Genomic DNA, 16,728 nt, shown 5'->3' on the forward strand with positions numbered 1-16,728 from the left:
TCCCTTCCTAACTCAGTATTTTAACCCCATCTGGCAAGGGCAGGTGGTAGTGTTGGTGATTTATGGTTATTTTCTTTAACAGAAGGAAGTCCTATGTCAAAGTACATACTGAAAGTATTTTCCAAAAGTGTCAGGACATGTGCAGTGCATAAGCATTGTGCTGTCTGTTTCCTAGAGGAAATCAGTTTTGACTTCATTCTGTTTTTTAAAGTCAGAAGGTGTGCCAGAAAGCAGATTTAAGTATAGTAAGAGGATAACTGATAAAGTAATTATCAAATCAATGCTTAGTTTTTTAAGGAAATATTTTGCATTTGATTGAAATGTGTCTTGTTGCTCATTAATATGGTACTTTTTTTTTCCTTTTTCTCCATTATCAAGGTGATTGATATAGGTTCTGGAAAGGGCTACCTGAGTTCATTTTTGTCTATGCAATATAACTTAAAAGTTTATGGAATCGATTCATCGAAAACCAATACTAACGGTGCTCATGAAAGGAACAGGAAATTGAAGAAACACTGGAAAACTTATCAGAGTCGAGCAAGAGCCAATTCTGAAACCCAGAGGCTGGAAAAGCCAATAAAAAATGAAATAAAATGTAAAGCTATCAATGAAAAGCCCTTAAGTAATAACAGCAGTCTTCAAAGTCAAGACCAAGGGACTACCCAGGACTTAGTTCCTTCTTGTGTTTTCACAGAAGTAGCTGTATCTGAGACCAGCAAACAAACTGAGATCAATTTGGCTCAGGCACAGTCTGATGAGAGCAAGCTTTCTGAAGAGGCTCTTGCTGTTCTCAGTGTTCTGCCTGCTGATGCTGTAGAAGTTTTTTCTTCATCCCACTGTAACTATGGGGAAGTCTGTGAAGAGGAAAAAGCACGAAGAAAAATGGCATTTATCAAGGCTAAAGAGAGCAAGTCAAGTGAATCAAACCTTTATTTTCCATTGACCTCCTACATCAGCGCAGAAACAGAACTCAGTGACATCATAACAGATTTGGAGGTTATGTCACTAATATTTGAAATATATTCTCCTTTGTCTTTATATTGCTGTTTTCATACATCCATAATGTTTGATGTGTGTACATATGTGAATGAATACTCTGACCCAGCTAGTTTACACTAGTATGTATTACAGATTCAGAGATTATTTTTCTACTTTAGTATATGTGTTAGTATTGTTTCGAATATGTGAAACAGCCTTTAAAATTTATTGAGTAGATGATAATCAGATGTCATAATTAACAGTATACATATTAACATGTTCGAGTATTTTACCATTGTGATTATAGATGACATCTAAGTGTTATGAAAAGAATTTTTTATTTACCAGGGAGACAAATATCTTAAGCACTGGAATTTCAGTTTTCCTGAAATTTCTTGAAGTTTTATATTTTTATAATTTCAGTAAGACTTTGAAGGCATGAAGTAATTTACTGAGTATAGTACTCAACATAAGGAGTTTATAATGAGCTGTATATTTAAATAATGTTGATATATTTTGGCCTTTCCATGTTACTTAGTACTTAGTAATCTGCTAGCTGGCAGGAACTGCGTCTACATGTGCAAGTCCAAACTCAGCTGCCCAAAGACAGTGACGCAAGTCGAGAAGCTGCTACTGTGCCTGAGCTGACGTATGTTGATTGAGTAGATATAGTCAGTCTTTTATGGAAAGATGAAAACTTGTATGCATTCATATATTCAAATGTGTATTTCATTTCTAATTTAGGAATACATGTTTGTGTTACATACTGTCTTTACATACCTCTCAACAGTAGGTAAAGCATCCCCCTTTACATTTGCATGTTTGGATTTTATATCCTCTTAGGATATGATTTGTATGATATAAAAGGCAGGAAAAATCCTCCATCACTACCTGTCTTTAAAAAAACTATAAAAAGTAAAACCTATATTGTGGTAAAAAAAAAAAAAAAAAAAAATCAGACTGCATGCTACGTGTGATGAACATGCATAATTAAAATACTTTAAAATAAGCAATCATTTAAATGGCTTTAAAATATTTTTGAAATTTTAAGAAAAGTTGTTTTGCAAATAGTCTTACAAACATTTACATTTATTATTTTAATCATAAATTGTGATTTTTTTCTCAGTTTTTTCTAAACTGGGGGAAAAAAAGTGGAATGGGTAAAATTAGTATTTACTGATTTATACTGTAAGTCCTGAAATTTATTTGAATTGCTGATGAAATGTGGGGGTAGAAATGTGTGTTTGTTTGTAGCCTAGGACAAATGCTGAGATACAAATTTTACTGCACTGACACCAACGATCCAGAAAGTGTTTTGAGTTACACCCAGGCAACCTCAGTGAAGCCAGGGATGGTGCAGAAGCGTGCCTGACCCAGACAGATCATGCCCATATTGTTCAGAGGTTTTGAGCATTGTAATGTGTTTCCTGGATATGGAATGGATGGCATACGGTAGCCATCTTCCACTCACTTTCCCCTGAAAGAACCTCTCTGACTTTAATGCAGCGGTTTAAATGCTGCTTTTGCAAGTGAATATCTTCCATTAGCCTCCAGCCATCAGTATTGTTCTGCTCTATTTTATGTGGAAGAAAAGCTTTGTGGAATGGTGAGCTGGAGCTGACAAACAGGAAAAAAAGTCTTTAAAAACTAAGCTGAACTGGAACTGAACTTTTGCCACCAAAAAATTCTGAATGCTAAGACAAGGAGAGGGCAATCAAGGAGAAGTAGCAAAGAGTGAAAAAAAGAACAGTAAGAAGAGGGTACAGAACAAAAAAACCAGATATGTACAGAAAGGTCCCACAACTGAATGTTGGCTAATTATTTGTTGATTATGTTTAATAAATAAGGCTGGAATTCAAAGCAGTAAGCACCATGTTTAGATCCCAGTGCTGGAAGGGAAAAGTCTTGTTCTGAGCAGTGAGAAGAGGGCTGATTTAGATGGTGAAATAGAAGAAAATGGGAAACTGAGGACGAGGAATGGAGAAGAATGGAGTATCTGAAGTTCTTTATTTTAGGGAAGAAAATTCTGTTATTGAATCTACAGTCGTAGGGACACCACAGTACAGCTACAGTTCTGGAAGTAACAAAGCAGATGAGGTAGGGCCTGCTCTTTAAGTTAAATTTAGGAAGTGGTTTTGTTTTCAGCAATTCAGAGTAGCAGAAATGCCATAGATCAGTCCAACTGTCTCTATTATGATAGTCAATCTGAAGAAAAGGAAGTAGCAGTGGTAGTAAAAATTATGACAGGAAAGCTAGGAGAAAGTGGCCAGTGTCCAGTTGTCATGCAGATGTTCCCTCCCATGCAGTTAAATGTGCTTTTGTTTCCTATTGGAGATAATGAATAGAGATACAGAGCTCCATAGATGAACAAAATACTGAGCAGTTTGGTTCCTCACAACCACTGTGTTTTCTTAGAACTGGAGTGCTTTTCTCATGCCTAGAAAAGATTCTGGAACAGAACACCTGGAGCCGTTATGGAGTTGTATATTTAAACCTTGTAGATAAATGACCCTTTGCAGTATGTTTGGGTTTTGGATTTTGTTGTTATTCATGTTCTTTCAGTTGCACCGGGAGATGCTTTATATTGTGCTTTTTTTTTTTCTCTTCCTAGGACTGTATAATGGTTGGTCTGCATACATGTGGTGACCTTGCTGCAAACACACTACGAATTTTTACTGCCAAGCCTGAAATCAAAGCAGTTTGCAGTGTAGGCTGCTGCTACCATCTGTTGTCAGAACAGTATGAAAACCAAGAAGGTAATTTTTCTGAGCTCAACTTGTGGCTGCCAGTTTGCATGTTGGGAATATTATACCTTTTAATTAATAACCTCCTGATGTTTGTTCCTTTCCAATGGCTTATTTAGTATTCGTTTTAATTACATTATGTGGGTCATTCACTCCTGGATGCCCTGTAGCTTTCCTGTTACGCCAATATTGCCAATATTCATACTGAAATTAGGGACATTAATGCAGAATGTTTTAATGTGGTTATGAATACAGCTGGTTTTATTCCATTACTTCACTCATAAAATGTGTAGACTTTTTTGGCCAATGTTTTCATCCTTTTGAAATGTTATGTACCAGATTTTGCCTTTGGCTGTCTGCATGTAGCATCCATTTATGTTGAGTTGTACATGTACAACTATAAGCAGAATTAAGTCCTTGTAATGTACCCTAAAAAACATTCATCTGAATGCTGTGCTCTGGGGCTCTGCCATCTTAGAACATTAAGAAATAGCACATTTAATAGCTTTTCTTGGAGAGACAAGCTGAAAATTATTTGGGTTTCCAAACCACAGGGGAATTTTCCTTCAAAAAAAATTTATTAATATTTCTGATAGATAGAAAACTGGTATCTTTAGTTGTAAAAATTCTTTACTTTTCTGTATAGCCTTCAAACAACAGAAAGATTATCTTTGCACAAATGTAGACAATGCCTGCTGTAGTACTAGAAGGAACTGCTGGATTAGTTGGTTTAGCAGGGAGATCTCATGCTGTTTCTGTTGTCTGCTATTTAACAGTCAACAATGATGGAGTCATTGCTAGCAGAAGTACTATTTTCTGTTTGATTTAATACTTCCTGCATATCAACTCAGAAGTGTTCTAGTATAAGATAATAATAAAGGATTTAAACTACAGCTAAATCCTGTCATGTCACTTTCTACTTCATCATCCAATGTTCTCTTTTCTCTAGGATTTTCTACAGCATCTTCTATGCCTACTTCAAGTACCGTACAGATTTACAAATGCATTAACATCTTCATTTCTGTTCAGCTCATTTGTTTTTGATCCATGATGAAAAGCATTAAGTGGCTGGCTTTTCTGAGCAAACAAATGTAATGTAGCTGAGCTGTCCAAATGACCATCTGCTGAAGATGAAACTGATGAGCATATCAACCAAATTTGGTAAAGAGGTGAACTAGCAAAGTTTATTTCATCTGTCTCAGGGAACTCAATGGACAGAAAGGCAGGAGGAACTCAGCTGCTATTCTGTAACAGTTGACTGCTCAGCCAGCTAAGGCGTAGCTCTGGGTTGACCACAACACATGCTAGCTGTGTCTTGTTTTACTAATCTTTTTATGTACGTTGCTCAGTATGGATTTTCTGCAGTTTTGAAGGTTTTTGGACTTTACTGATTCCAATTATTTCACAATGCTTCAAATTACCAGGAAAAAAAAAAAAGATACAATTGAAATTTATTTTGCTTTATTTGAATTCTAGAAATTCAATTAGTGAAAAAAAACCACAATTCTTTTACATTAAAGTTTTTAAAAGTGATGAACTTTTTAGACACTCATAATTTAAGTTTGAGCGTATCAAACATTTGGTTGTTTCTTGTTACTGCAAAGAGGATATAGCTTCCTGCTCTAGTTATTGGATGATTACTTTTTCCAGATCATTACGTAAGGCTTTACTAAATATTGGTACTCAGACACAACCAAAGCATCAGATGTGATAGCCCATTCTAAGTTCAAAGAAACAGATGTGCATGTAGTTTTATAATGTTATGGAAATGAGATCAGACCGTGCGTTGGAATTTCTAGCTGTTGGATTTTTCTCTACTTGATGGATGCAAATAACTCTTAAAGAATTCTTTATGCAGAGTAAAAAGAAATTACAGTGTTCTTTTGGGAGGAAAGAACACGGAAGATAGAGTAATGCTCAAAAAAAAATTTTTTTTTTTAAATTATCACTGTTGGCATTACTAAAATGTTGCTATATTCCCCTGGAGAGGACATCTATTTTATGATTCATTGGTGAATGTGCAGTGGAGGGCTGATGGTACAAGGATACAGGTGAAAAGGTACAGGTTGATGGTACAAGGGTAGAGGATAAAGGTGCAGTGATTCAGCAGCCCATTCCAGTGTTTGACCATCCTTACCACCAAGTTTTTTTTCTGAAGTTCTCAGCTTAAGTGCATAATGTCCTTTCATTGTGCAATTCCAGAAGTCCTGTTTAATCTTTTCTCTTCCTTTCCATTTGGTAGGAGAACGCTGAAGTTAGATCCTCCTTCATCTTTTCTACAGCCCTGTATTCCCTACTGAGATCAGTCTAGTAAGGGTGGAACGCCCAAAGAAGCTCCAGATAGTCTCACAAGTGCTACAAAAAGAAAGCAAATAATCATGTCTCTGAACCTGTGGTGAGCACAAAAACACTTAGTTTTCTACCCATGTTATAGTACACCTGCTGGAATTTACCAGTCCTAAACATAGGAGAAGAATGATCTCTTTTGACCAGCTTGCTGTGCTGTCTTCAACTTAAAATGCAGTTTGTTTTTTTGTCTGCTGATGCATGTTGAACCCTCAACTATTCTCAGTATCCTTGTTCCAAGATTTGTTCCATAATCTTGCTGAGAACTGAAGTTAGCCTGAGTGTGGTGTTTGCCTTTTTCCTGTCATCAGGAACCTCCCTTGATGGATGTGACTGTTCAAAGATAATAGTGTGGCCTTCTTGTGACATCAGCGAGTTCACTCAGCTCTTGACATGCATCCCATCTGGTCTCTTGGACTTGTGTATTTCCAGATTGCTTGTGTGGTCCCTGTACTGTAGGTAGTGCTTCACTTCCACTAGCTCTGCCAGGGAAGCTAATGAAGGCCTTATGTGGAGAGTGTTAGGATGCAAACTTAGAGCTAGGACTCTGTGGTGACAGACAGAACTTCCTAAGAAGCAGACCAAATTAATTGTGCAGAATTTACTGGAACATAGGAAGTCACAATTGTTTGAAATCAGTCCAATATGCGAGGGTTTGTCTGTGAGGCCACAGTGGGACATTCTGTTATAAATCATTTTATACTTGTTTTATCTTGACTTAGTAGCTTTGAGGATTCTCTGTTTTAGACATGTAAGTGCTTGATTTTATATTTATATTAAACTTTTGCCTAGTTTACCTTGAGGTGCTTATTATAAAGAAGGTTGTGAGTGTCCGCCTAAAACCTCTGCCTGTCTTGTTCTGCATCAGAGAAAAATCTCCAGCACTACCAAAGTAGTTCATTTTCCATCTTTCCTGCTTCCTTTTCTTTAATGTAAATGCAGATGGTTGTTCTTGTAAGCTGTGTTAAAGCAGATGTGCCAGCCCACACAAAAGCTGCTGTGGACTGACAGTTGCCATAACTTGAAAAAACTGGGCTGTACGTTGCTTGGCAGTTGTGTTTTATTTAATACCAAAGTCAGTCTTGTTTGAGGCCAGTGAAAAATTGTTTTTTTCACTTTTTATTAAATGGGATTAACTGATACTCATGGGAAGAAAATTTACCTGTTTCAATGCCTAGCGTAGCTTTTATAAGTCTGAGATTTTGAGTTGACAAAATATCAAGAAAATATTACTAAGCTAGTTTTGGCAGGCTATTAGTTCACGCTGGATATTGGAAGGCTGTTTTTTTTTCTGAAGAGTTGAGAACTAATAGCTTACATTTCTCTTACATTCTAAAAATAGTAAAGATATAAAATTACTCAATTCAGTGTGCCATTGGTCCTGCTGTGAATATGTTGGGAGCAAATTGGATAAAAAGTGGATGCCATAGTGACAGTCTTGGATCCTGCAGTTGGCATACAGTATATCCTTCTAAATATCTACAAGTAAACTAAATTCTTCTGGATTTTCTTTTTTTTTCCAATAACTCAATGCTGGAAATAACTTCAAACTCTGAAGAGCATGAAAGCCTTCGTTTTCATTTGTTATTAACTACAACAACCAAAAGGTGCTGCATAATCTCCAACTTACGTTCAATAAAAAAAAAACAAAACTGAAGCCATTGACTGTAGAAACAGTTGGCTTTACATTTTATGGATGGTATAGGTCATATCAAGTACTAAACTTCAGTTAATAAGGAATATTATGACAGCTATCAGAAAATTCTAAGTAGTTTTAGTTTGACTTTCTTTAAGAATTGGCTGTTTGTACAGAGATTCTTCTATGCATTAAATGCGCTTTGCCATTACTATAGTGGATTCCTTTGGCGTTTTTCTTTACTGTTACTGCATCTCATAGTCAATTACATCAGAATAGGAAGGATTTTTCTGGAGACTTTTCACATATATTTATTTATTTAGGGCTGGTTTTTATAGAAAAATAAAGTCTGCCAATGATTTTTTGAATGACAAAAATAAAACCTCTATTCCTCTGTTCAGGAATTCCGGGGAACTGTTTTGTCCTACATTCAGCTAGCATGTTTTTGGGATATGGACTATAACTATTCCTTAACAACAATAACTACAATTTTAAGGTTTTTCTACTTAAGACTTGACTTTGCTTACAAAGGAATTGATGATTTCTAATTCTCTCCCTCTCACCATCCGTACTCTGAAACACATCACTACCAATCTAGTAAGTACTGAAATCTTCATTTGATATCCTCTGTTTTGAGAAAATAACATGTGAACATGAATAGGTAAATAGCTGCATATTAATAAGCATTTCATAATACAAGATAAAACATAGATATAATCATAGCTTCATTGATATCAGACTGATCAGAACTCCTTTCTGAAATTAGCCTGAGTACTGCAAATTGTGAATTCCAGCTATTACATGGTTTTCCAACAGCAGGTCTCTACTCTAGGAAGGAAAAGATAAATGCTAGGCAGAGGAATTCCAGAACTCTATGGGAAAATGTGAAGGGGAGTTTATCTGCAGGGCATTCTGGATGAAATCAATAAACTGTTTGCAGAAGACTTAGTCTCTAACGCTGAAGTTAGATACATATAAGCTTTCATTACATGTCGTTTTTTAGAAACTAATGAACGTAATTAAGGGATCTGAAAGGGATGCAAAGGGCTGTTGCAATTCTTGTGCAACATTTTATCAGATTTGTGAAAACTGCAGTGGCTTTGAGTAAGCTGGAATCAGCAGACAGAAACTTCAAAATTGAATTTTCTGAAGGATTCCATACGCAAACATAATATTACTCCATTCCACTGAAATATGGAAAGATTAGTCACTGTTTTAGAAGTATTAGAGTGCAGATGATTTATATGTTGCCTAGCTATATTTTCAAAGATATTCCATATCCCGTGTCTTAAAATAGCTATCACTGATACCATGGCGACACAGGAAAACATTTCCAAGCAAAAGATCAAAGAGCTCCATTTCCTTTTCAAGGCATCTTTAGCTATTGCTGCACCAGGCACCTTTCCATGAATTTGTGACAGACCTAACTAGTGACTAAAACCCAGGTGTTTTCTATCAAAATTGGCCATGAGAAATATATGAAACTTGAGAAAATGTTAACTAGGTAAGTTTTATAGACATTAAATGACAGCATTATGTATTTCAATTACAAGGATATTTTTCATGAGTAAATGCATAAAAAATATATTAAATTCTGAAACTATCTCACATTTACAATTTAGAGTGTGTGCGCACAGTAGGAGATTATAATTGAGAGAGCAAAGCTTACTATAATATGCAATAACTAAAGCATACCATACATTTGAGTTCTGGAAAGACAAACGATTCTATTTTCTGAAATGGTGGAACACCTTTTTTCCAGATAAATCACTTTTAGTGATGTGATTTTTAGGAAAAGTATAAGCTCAAGGAACTGTGAAATCTTTATCTAGGACTAGATAAAGACTAGGCGGTTCTAGTCTTTCCCACAAAAGGAAAAAGTCATTTTAAGTAGTTCCTTTTCTTTCTTCAAAGCAGTAGGAGTAGACAGATTCTACTGTTTTACTGAGCACCCTGGAAGAACTAAAACATAACTCAATTTGTTTCAGTGTGTTTCAGCAGGTCTTCGATTGGTTTTATGGACTGTCTATTAATTTATTCTGTTTCTATCCAAGTATCTGCAAAAAGCTGGAGAGATTTGAGATTAAAAGTAAAGAAAAATAAAGATCTATACAATTATCATCAAAAGAACATACGGAATTACTTGTTACTTTTACAGCTCTTGAAAGAGAAACATCTTGTTTGCCTGTGCCTATTATGCTACTATATGCCTAAGAAAGTTAACTGTTAATAACCTTTTTCTCTTCTGTCACTGTACAGAACACTGTTAAATTCTTTGTGCTCTTTCAAGGAGATTCAGAATAATACCCTAACAATTTTATGCTTTGAAATGGAGAAAGTGTATTGAGAACATAATATAAATAACATGGCTGAGAAGAAAACCTTTCACTTTTTAAAAATAACTGTTATTGTGATCAAGTGCAAAAAGATTAATCATGCTGAGCACAGAAGAATTACTAAAGCTATAAAATTTTGGAAGCAAGATTACATTCCTATTTGGATTGTATTATTTGTAATATTGTTGGGACATGTCACTTTATATTTTCTGCTGGTCAGAATAGTGTAATTCCTTCCTGAGCCTGTTTAAGAACAGAGTCTGCATGTAGTGACAGCCTTTGTTTGTCAAGAGCAGAGATCTTATGGGATGTGAACTAATGCCTGTTTCTCCAGTAATTATTAAGGACTCTAAAATGAACAGTGTGGAAATAAAATGGCATGAAAATGATGAACAACACATGTTTGATACACCACTTATTTCAATAACATCTGTAGGAATACAATAATAGTCTTTCAAAAATAATTATAAAATAATTGTTTACCTTCTTTAAAAAAAAAAAAAAGCATTGTTTTAACATAAAATCTTTTACACTGTGCATTATATACCAACCTAGTCAAATAAACATGTTTTCATACTTGACAAGGAAGAGCAAATAGAAAGCGTCTTTCAAATTGAAATAAAAAATGGAAACATTTCTTTAGAAAACAAAGGCCAATTCCAAATAGAAAACTCTGGAAAACTTTCTCTCATATTGAAATACAGGTTCTGTAGTTATTTCATTTATATTCCACAAATTTAATGACAATGATTGTTTTTTATAAGTCTCAGATAGCTGCCTATTACACATCTTTGCTACATATTCAATATAAATACACTCTAATCCTTCAGTCTCCGGGCTACACAATTTCTAGTATTTGAATTACTTCAGCAGAATTCCTTTTAAGCAGAGTATTCTCATGGAGTATTGCAAGTTCAAGGCCTTAGTGAATAAAATTTAATATGCCGTGTGACCTCTGAGTGCCAATTCTAACTTGAATGTGACAGGGCTTGTCATATAGAAGATTCCTGATGCATTACAAGAGTATGTCCACTCCTACAGCTATTTAGACATAGCTCATATTTGCTACAGAAAAGTGTATCTTTTTTTCAGTAAGACAAATCATATATTTGCCAACAGATGGGATGAGGAGAAGTAAAAATAGGAGGTAGAAAATATGGCTCTGTTGATGTTACTGGCTACATTAAAAGGATAGTCATATATTTTACCTATGCATATATTGTACTTATTTCTCCTATTTTGCTAGTGAGATTTGTCTGATTTAGGATACAAATTCTTGTAGTTTCTCAGGTTTGTGTCATGCCTCGCTGAGTGCTATAAGAGATGTCCAGCAGTGTGAAAAGGCAGTAACTGGCTGCATTGGGAAATTTTTCTAAGTAAAAGAGGCAGGCAGGTTATAAAAAGATTTCACTGGTGTTGAAAATTGTCTCCCTTTTCTTTGGAGCTTGTTAAAAGTAACTGTAGAATAATCTGCTGTCCAGTTTAAGAAAGTATTTTTTTACCTATCAGAAAATTGCAAAAAATATTTATTCATTTATTATTAAGGAGTTTATATGAAGGTGCTATTGTTTTCATTTCTACATTTTTAGGGTAGTTTATGGATTTTTTTTTCCGATACTTCCATTTTATTTGAGCCTTTTAGGATAAGTAATGTATATATCAATAAAGACAAGTTTTTTTCCAACTTATTTAACTTAAAAATTTTATTTTCCAGTTAACACACTTATAATTAGTGCTTTGCATAACTGTAACGTTTTTAATGTCATATTTACAGTTTTGATTATCGGAATATAATGCTGTTTTTATCAGTAAATATTCAGTGTATTTGGAAAATGACTGCTGCCTTTTGAATCTTCACATAAGTGGACACAGCATAGTATTTAATATATGTAATGTATTTCCAAATCAGTGACTACATTTTTTTATTCCCCTGATGTCTGTGTTAGATTTACAGTTCACCTTAACATTAGAAAGAGTTAGTTTCATATTTCTGTTGTTGATTTTTAATATGACTAGTGATAACTTCCTAGAATTAGGTAGCAGTTCTAAAAAACAATATTTTAATACAGTGCTAGCAAAGAATTTGTTTTAATTTCCTTTCACACCTACTAACCTCAATTTTTATGGCAGTTCTTGGGTTTGTTGATAGTACCAGAATGAACTGTTGTCTCCTGGGAAACCAGGCTTCTTCAGAGAACTACTTCTTAGTATGTCATCTCCATCCTCACTGCACTTTCATTTGTTTAGATTGTAAATTATTCAAGAACTTGCAAGTAGTAGAGAGACTGGAAGGGCAGAGATCCCTCCCTACCTTAATATGGCCCCTGCTGACATAGCAGTGCTGACATAAAACTGTCAGTAACCATTTAGTCATTTTTCACTTGTTTTCCTTAAAGGTTTCCTTTCATTTTTCAGTAATATATTTCTATTATTAATCATGTTTTATTGTGTTCTGGCTAATAGAAACAAAAGTCACTTTCTCTGCAAAGAGCATTTTAATAAGAACATTTTAAGGAATCTTAGTAGTTTTCTAAAAAAAAAACTAATCAAAAACAGAAAAAGGGAAATGGAAAATAACGCTCATGTCAAATGAGCCCTGCTTGTATTTTCTCGAGAAAAATTTGTATATGTACACATATACAAATAGTGGTTATATTCCTTGGAAGAAGTAAAACTCTAAGTTACAAAAAAGTGGATGCTCCTAAGGCTTTTTAGATAGCAGCTTTTTGTGTGGACTAAGAATGATGAGTTGCTGGAACAAGTTGCCCACAGAAGTTGTGCCTGTTCCATCCCTGGAGGCATTTGAAGCCAGGTTGGATGGAGAGTTTGACCATTTACCATTCACTTCTAAGGACACATGGATTTTCTAGCAACTTTAAGTAGTAAAGTAGGAATGACAAGATAAAGAACAAGAAATGAGAGTAGAGAGGATGTTTTAGACCTGTCTGTTATGGCTGTTTTTGTCTTGACCATCAACATGTCCAAGCTACCCAAGCAAGGACGTGATTCAGACTCAATTGTTACCTCTCAGGTATTGCTCTTGGCTTTAGACAGCTGAAGAGCAGTTCTTAGTGCCAACCTTGTGGATTCAGTCGCATATGGGTTTTAGGTGCCATATCACATTACTCTTCTCTGTTTGTCTTTGGCGAGAATCCTAAAATGTTATTGGCCAACAAGTATATGATTAATATAGAGATTTTTCAGTGTGCTTGGCAGTCCTTGTACAATTACCTCACACTGACAGCTGTGTCTGATCTTCAGTCAGTTGTGCTTTTTCTGTACAATTGGCACTTCTCTATTTTAGTCATCAGTATTCTGTAGCTCTTCAAAGCTTATTCAAAATGGAGCCATCACATACTCTTGATTTTTAAAAAAATCTTTTTAGCTTTCTTTTTCTTCCATGATCACAGAATGAGATACTCAAATGCACTGGATATAAAGTAGAAAAATGCAGTTGAAGTGCAAACAAAATTAATAAGTGTCTGAACTTCAGGTTTTAAATGCTTTGAAACTGGTATAATGAAAAAAATTCAATCAAGAAAACCTTTGAAAAACAACTCAATGAACCAGTGAGAATTAAGCATCTTAAATACTGAAATCACACACTGAAGTAGAGATGCAAACTGGAGAATTATACTTCGTAATTGTAGTGGAATTTGTATGTTGGAGAGAAAGATTATGAAGATGAACAAAGATGAGGCACTAACACATCCAGAAGGAGTCAACTGAAATAGATGTTAGTGTCAAAATAATAGCAGTTGTGAAGGAAATGTTACTGTTTTAATGGAATAAAACAAAAGATAAGAACATATAAAAAGGAAATAGAAGTTCTTTTAAGAGTATACATTGCTACATGCTGTATTTTACATGAGCTGATACTGATCACACTTCATAAATAAATGGAGATGGAAGTGTTTGTATCCAACACAATTTTTAAGTGGTAACAGACAAAAATGTATTTAAGCATTCAAGTCTGACAAAGTAATGCAGTGATAATTCACCGAGTGGTATTATTAGGTACTGGTAATAATACACCATCCTAAAATACATTCCAAATTCGAATATTAAATGTGAATGTTTTAAAGCTTTAATGCCTTTCTGTATTAAAGTAAGTGCCAAAAAAATCATAGGTGAAGTTCAATACAGAAAGCGTTTTCAGTCTTAATGGTGATTTGTAAGGTAAGTATAAGATACCTGCCACTAAAAACTACAGTGTGAGTGGTTTAGTACAGAATTGGCTGTGGGCGTACAGTCAGCTTGACAGTGCTAAGTAAATAGAACAAGTTCTCATTCTCCTGAAATTATGTTCTCATGCTGAAACGCTTTAAGAAACTGGTGTTTCACTGCATTTCAGTAATAAATTGCCTAAGATAAAGTTTAGGAATGAAATAAGCATTGTTTTTTGTTTTTTTTTTCCGAGGAGAATAGAGTTTCTTAAACAAGACACGATAGTGAGTAAAGTTGGAAATTCAGCCTGTACACTAAAAACCTATTTTTGCCTTCTCTTTGCCACATACTATTTACAATCTGATGAACTCATTACTAGAAAATAATTCTCATTGTTGTAATCATGTATATACTAGAAAATCTTAAAATCTGAGAATAGAAAAATTAAATACATTTCAAAAAAATCAGAATCCTCTATTTTATAGTGCTTTGCTGCTTATCCTAATTTATTTGTATTACTTTTGTAAAGAACAGATGAAGAGTTTCAAAACAGCTGTTATAATCAATGTATACAATGCCACAAAAGTGAAACAAAGCCCTGCTTTATTTAATTTTTCTCATTAATTATTCACTTACCATTGGGATAGGCATTGTTTTGTTACAATATTTGGATTGTTTCTGCCAGAATGAATTTAAGAAATAGTTTCCAATGCAGTAATTCAGTAAAATTCTCTAGCAGAATGTAAAGCAGAAAACAGTTAGGAATTGCAAGAGAGTAAAAAGATGAGAAGCATAAATGCAAACATGTTTTCATGAGGTGATAACAGAAGAAAATAAGCAAGTAGCTGCTTGACAATGTGGAGCCCTAGTTAAGCTTATTTGTGTTGTAATAATGAAACCTACTAGTTCTGATGTTTCTTAGAAACTATATTGTGCTAGAATGATGTGATATTTTAAATGTTAACATGCTAGAAATAGTAGAATCTTGCTCAGAGTTAAGATCTATGTAAGGCCTGATATTACAGTACTAACTGTACACTAGTATGTACACTAAATGTACACTAGTACATTTTTTATCTATCAGAAAAAGAAATATTAATAAATAACATTCAGTGTTCTATATTTGGAAATCCTGTTCCCGAACTACACTTAACTATTTTGTTAGAAAATCCTTTAATAAATTTCTTTTAAACACTGTTCAGCAACTAAGAGCATTAATGGGTCTGTGAATACAATGAGAACAACAGTGAAGCTTACCTGACTTTTTTCTGCATCCAGAAAGAAGTAAATCATGATGAAGGAAGTTGTGGTTGATCTAATTCTTTAAATATATGTATGCATATATACATATATTTGCTATGATTTCTAATTTTTTACTACCCAACATAAAATTTCAATATCCCAGATATCTGTATGTATTGTCTTCTTTTTCACTTGGAACTTAAATAACCAGAGGGGAAGAAAACCATCAAAATAGTACAAATGCTCTAATCGGTCTCTGCCATTACTATTACAGTATTCAAAAAGTTTTTCAAGATGGAAAGAGGCTGAAATCTATACAAAACATGCAGCATTTTACTGAAGGACTTAAAAAAATGTCTAAATAATTGGAAGACAGAAAATAGCATATGATTTCAAGGAATGAGTTAAGAAATAAGAAGATCGTTCTGACAGCATATTAAAAATGACTAGTAGCATTGAGTTCCCAGAAGTGGAGCTGTACAGTTTAGTACAATTTTGCATTGTCAGGTAAAAGCACAAAATGGTAAATAATGAGCTATGTAGTATTAAGCATATAAAAAGTAGTTAAAGGCATTAAAAGAATTTTCAGAAGTCTAGCTGATAAACATATACACTTCATAGGGAATATATTTATCTTTCAACTATTTTTTTTTACTCAGCAATAGACTTTAGAGTGCAGTGGATATGGAAAAACAAAAAGAACTCAAGGGAATATTGTAGATATATGGTCAGCTTTGTAAGTAGAGCAAAAAACCTAACTACCTGCATTGCTTTCTCTCTCTTTCTCTAGCTAACACAAGAGAAAGTTTCAATAAAGAAGATCATGTTTTGTATTACCATCTTTTCAAAGATGTCAGAAATTTTTCAGTATTATGCATGAGTATAGAGTACAAATATCATGATTGTAGCTCAGTGGTTAGCAATTCTAATTGCATGGATGATTATTTTGCCTAGAGGAGAGGGTGTAAATTATAAGGGATAACTTGAGAAGATTGATTGATTTTATCTTTCTTACTCAGTTTGCACATTTTTACTTTGAAATATTCTAACATACGTGTTAGAAAAGCTTATTAATGTGACCCTTAAAATAGAAACCATGGGACTCATTTTTTGCTTTGCAAATATATATTTAATAAGATCTTATTACTATCCCTGTTATAGGGGCTTTATTCCATGCGCTCAGTAATTAGACCTAAAGTTAAATGATGTTTGATGTCTTGTCATGAGGCATTTACAGATACTTATATAGTCCCAGTGTTGGAACAAGCTGCAATCTGTT

The 16,728-nt window shown here is 34.2% G+C and overlaps 1 protein-coding gene across 6 annotated transcripts in view; it reads left to right on the plus strand.

Annotated features, from left to right (window-relative positions):
- Window positions 1-16,728, plus strand: part of METTL25 (methyltransferase like 25) — a 72,820-nt gene that overhangs the window by 14,549 nt on the left and 41,543 nt on the right. For all 6 annotated transcript variants that reach the window (XR_016466141.1, XM_090139319.1, XM_090139330.1 and 3 more), the window contains exons 4-5: window positions 379-996; window positions 3,590-3,734. Coding sequence is in view for 5 of the 6 variants with exons in the window: in XM_090139319.1 (XP_089995445.1) it covers window positions 379-996; window positions 3,590-3,734 (763 nt within the window). In the remaining variant the exon portion in view is untranslated. The remainder of the gene's footprint in view (window positions 1-378; window positions 997-3,589; window positions 3,735-16,728) is intronic.

The sequence above is a fragment of the Phasianus colchicus genome, chromosome 1, assembly GCF_987193195.1.
Source record: "Phasianus colchicus chromosome 1, bPhaCol1.hap1.1, whole genome shotgun sequence".
Lineage (NCBI taxonomy): Eukaryota > Metazoa > Chordata > Aves > Galliformes > Phasianidae > Phasianus > Phasianus colchicus.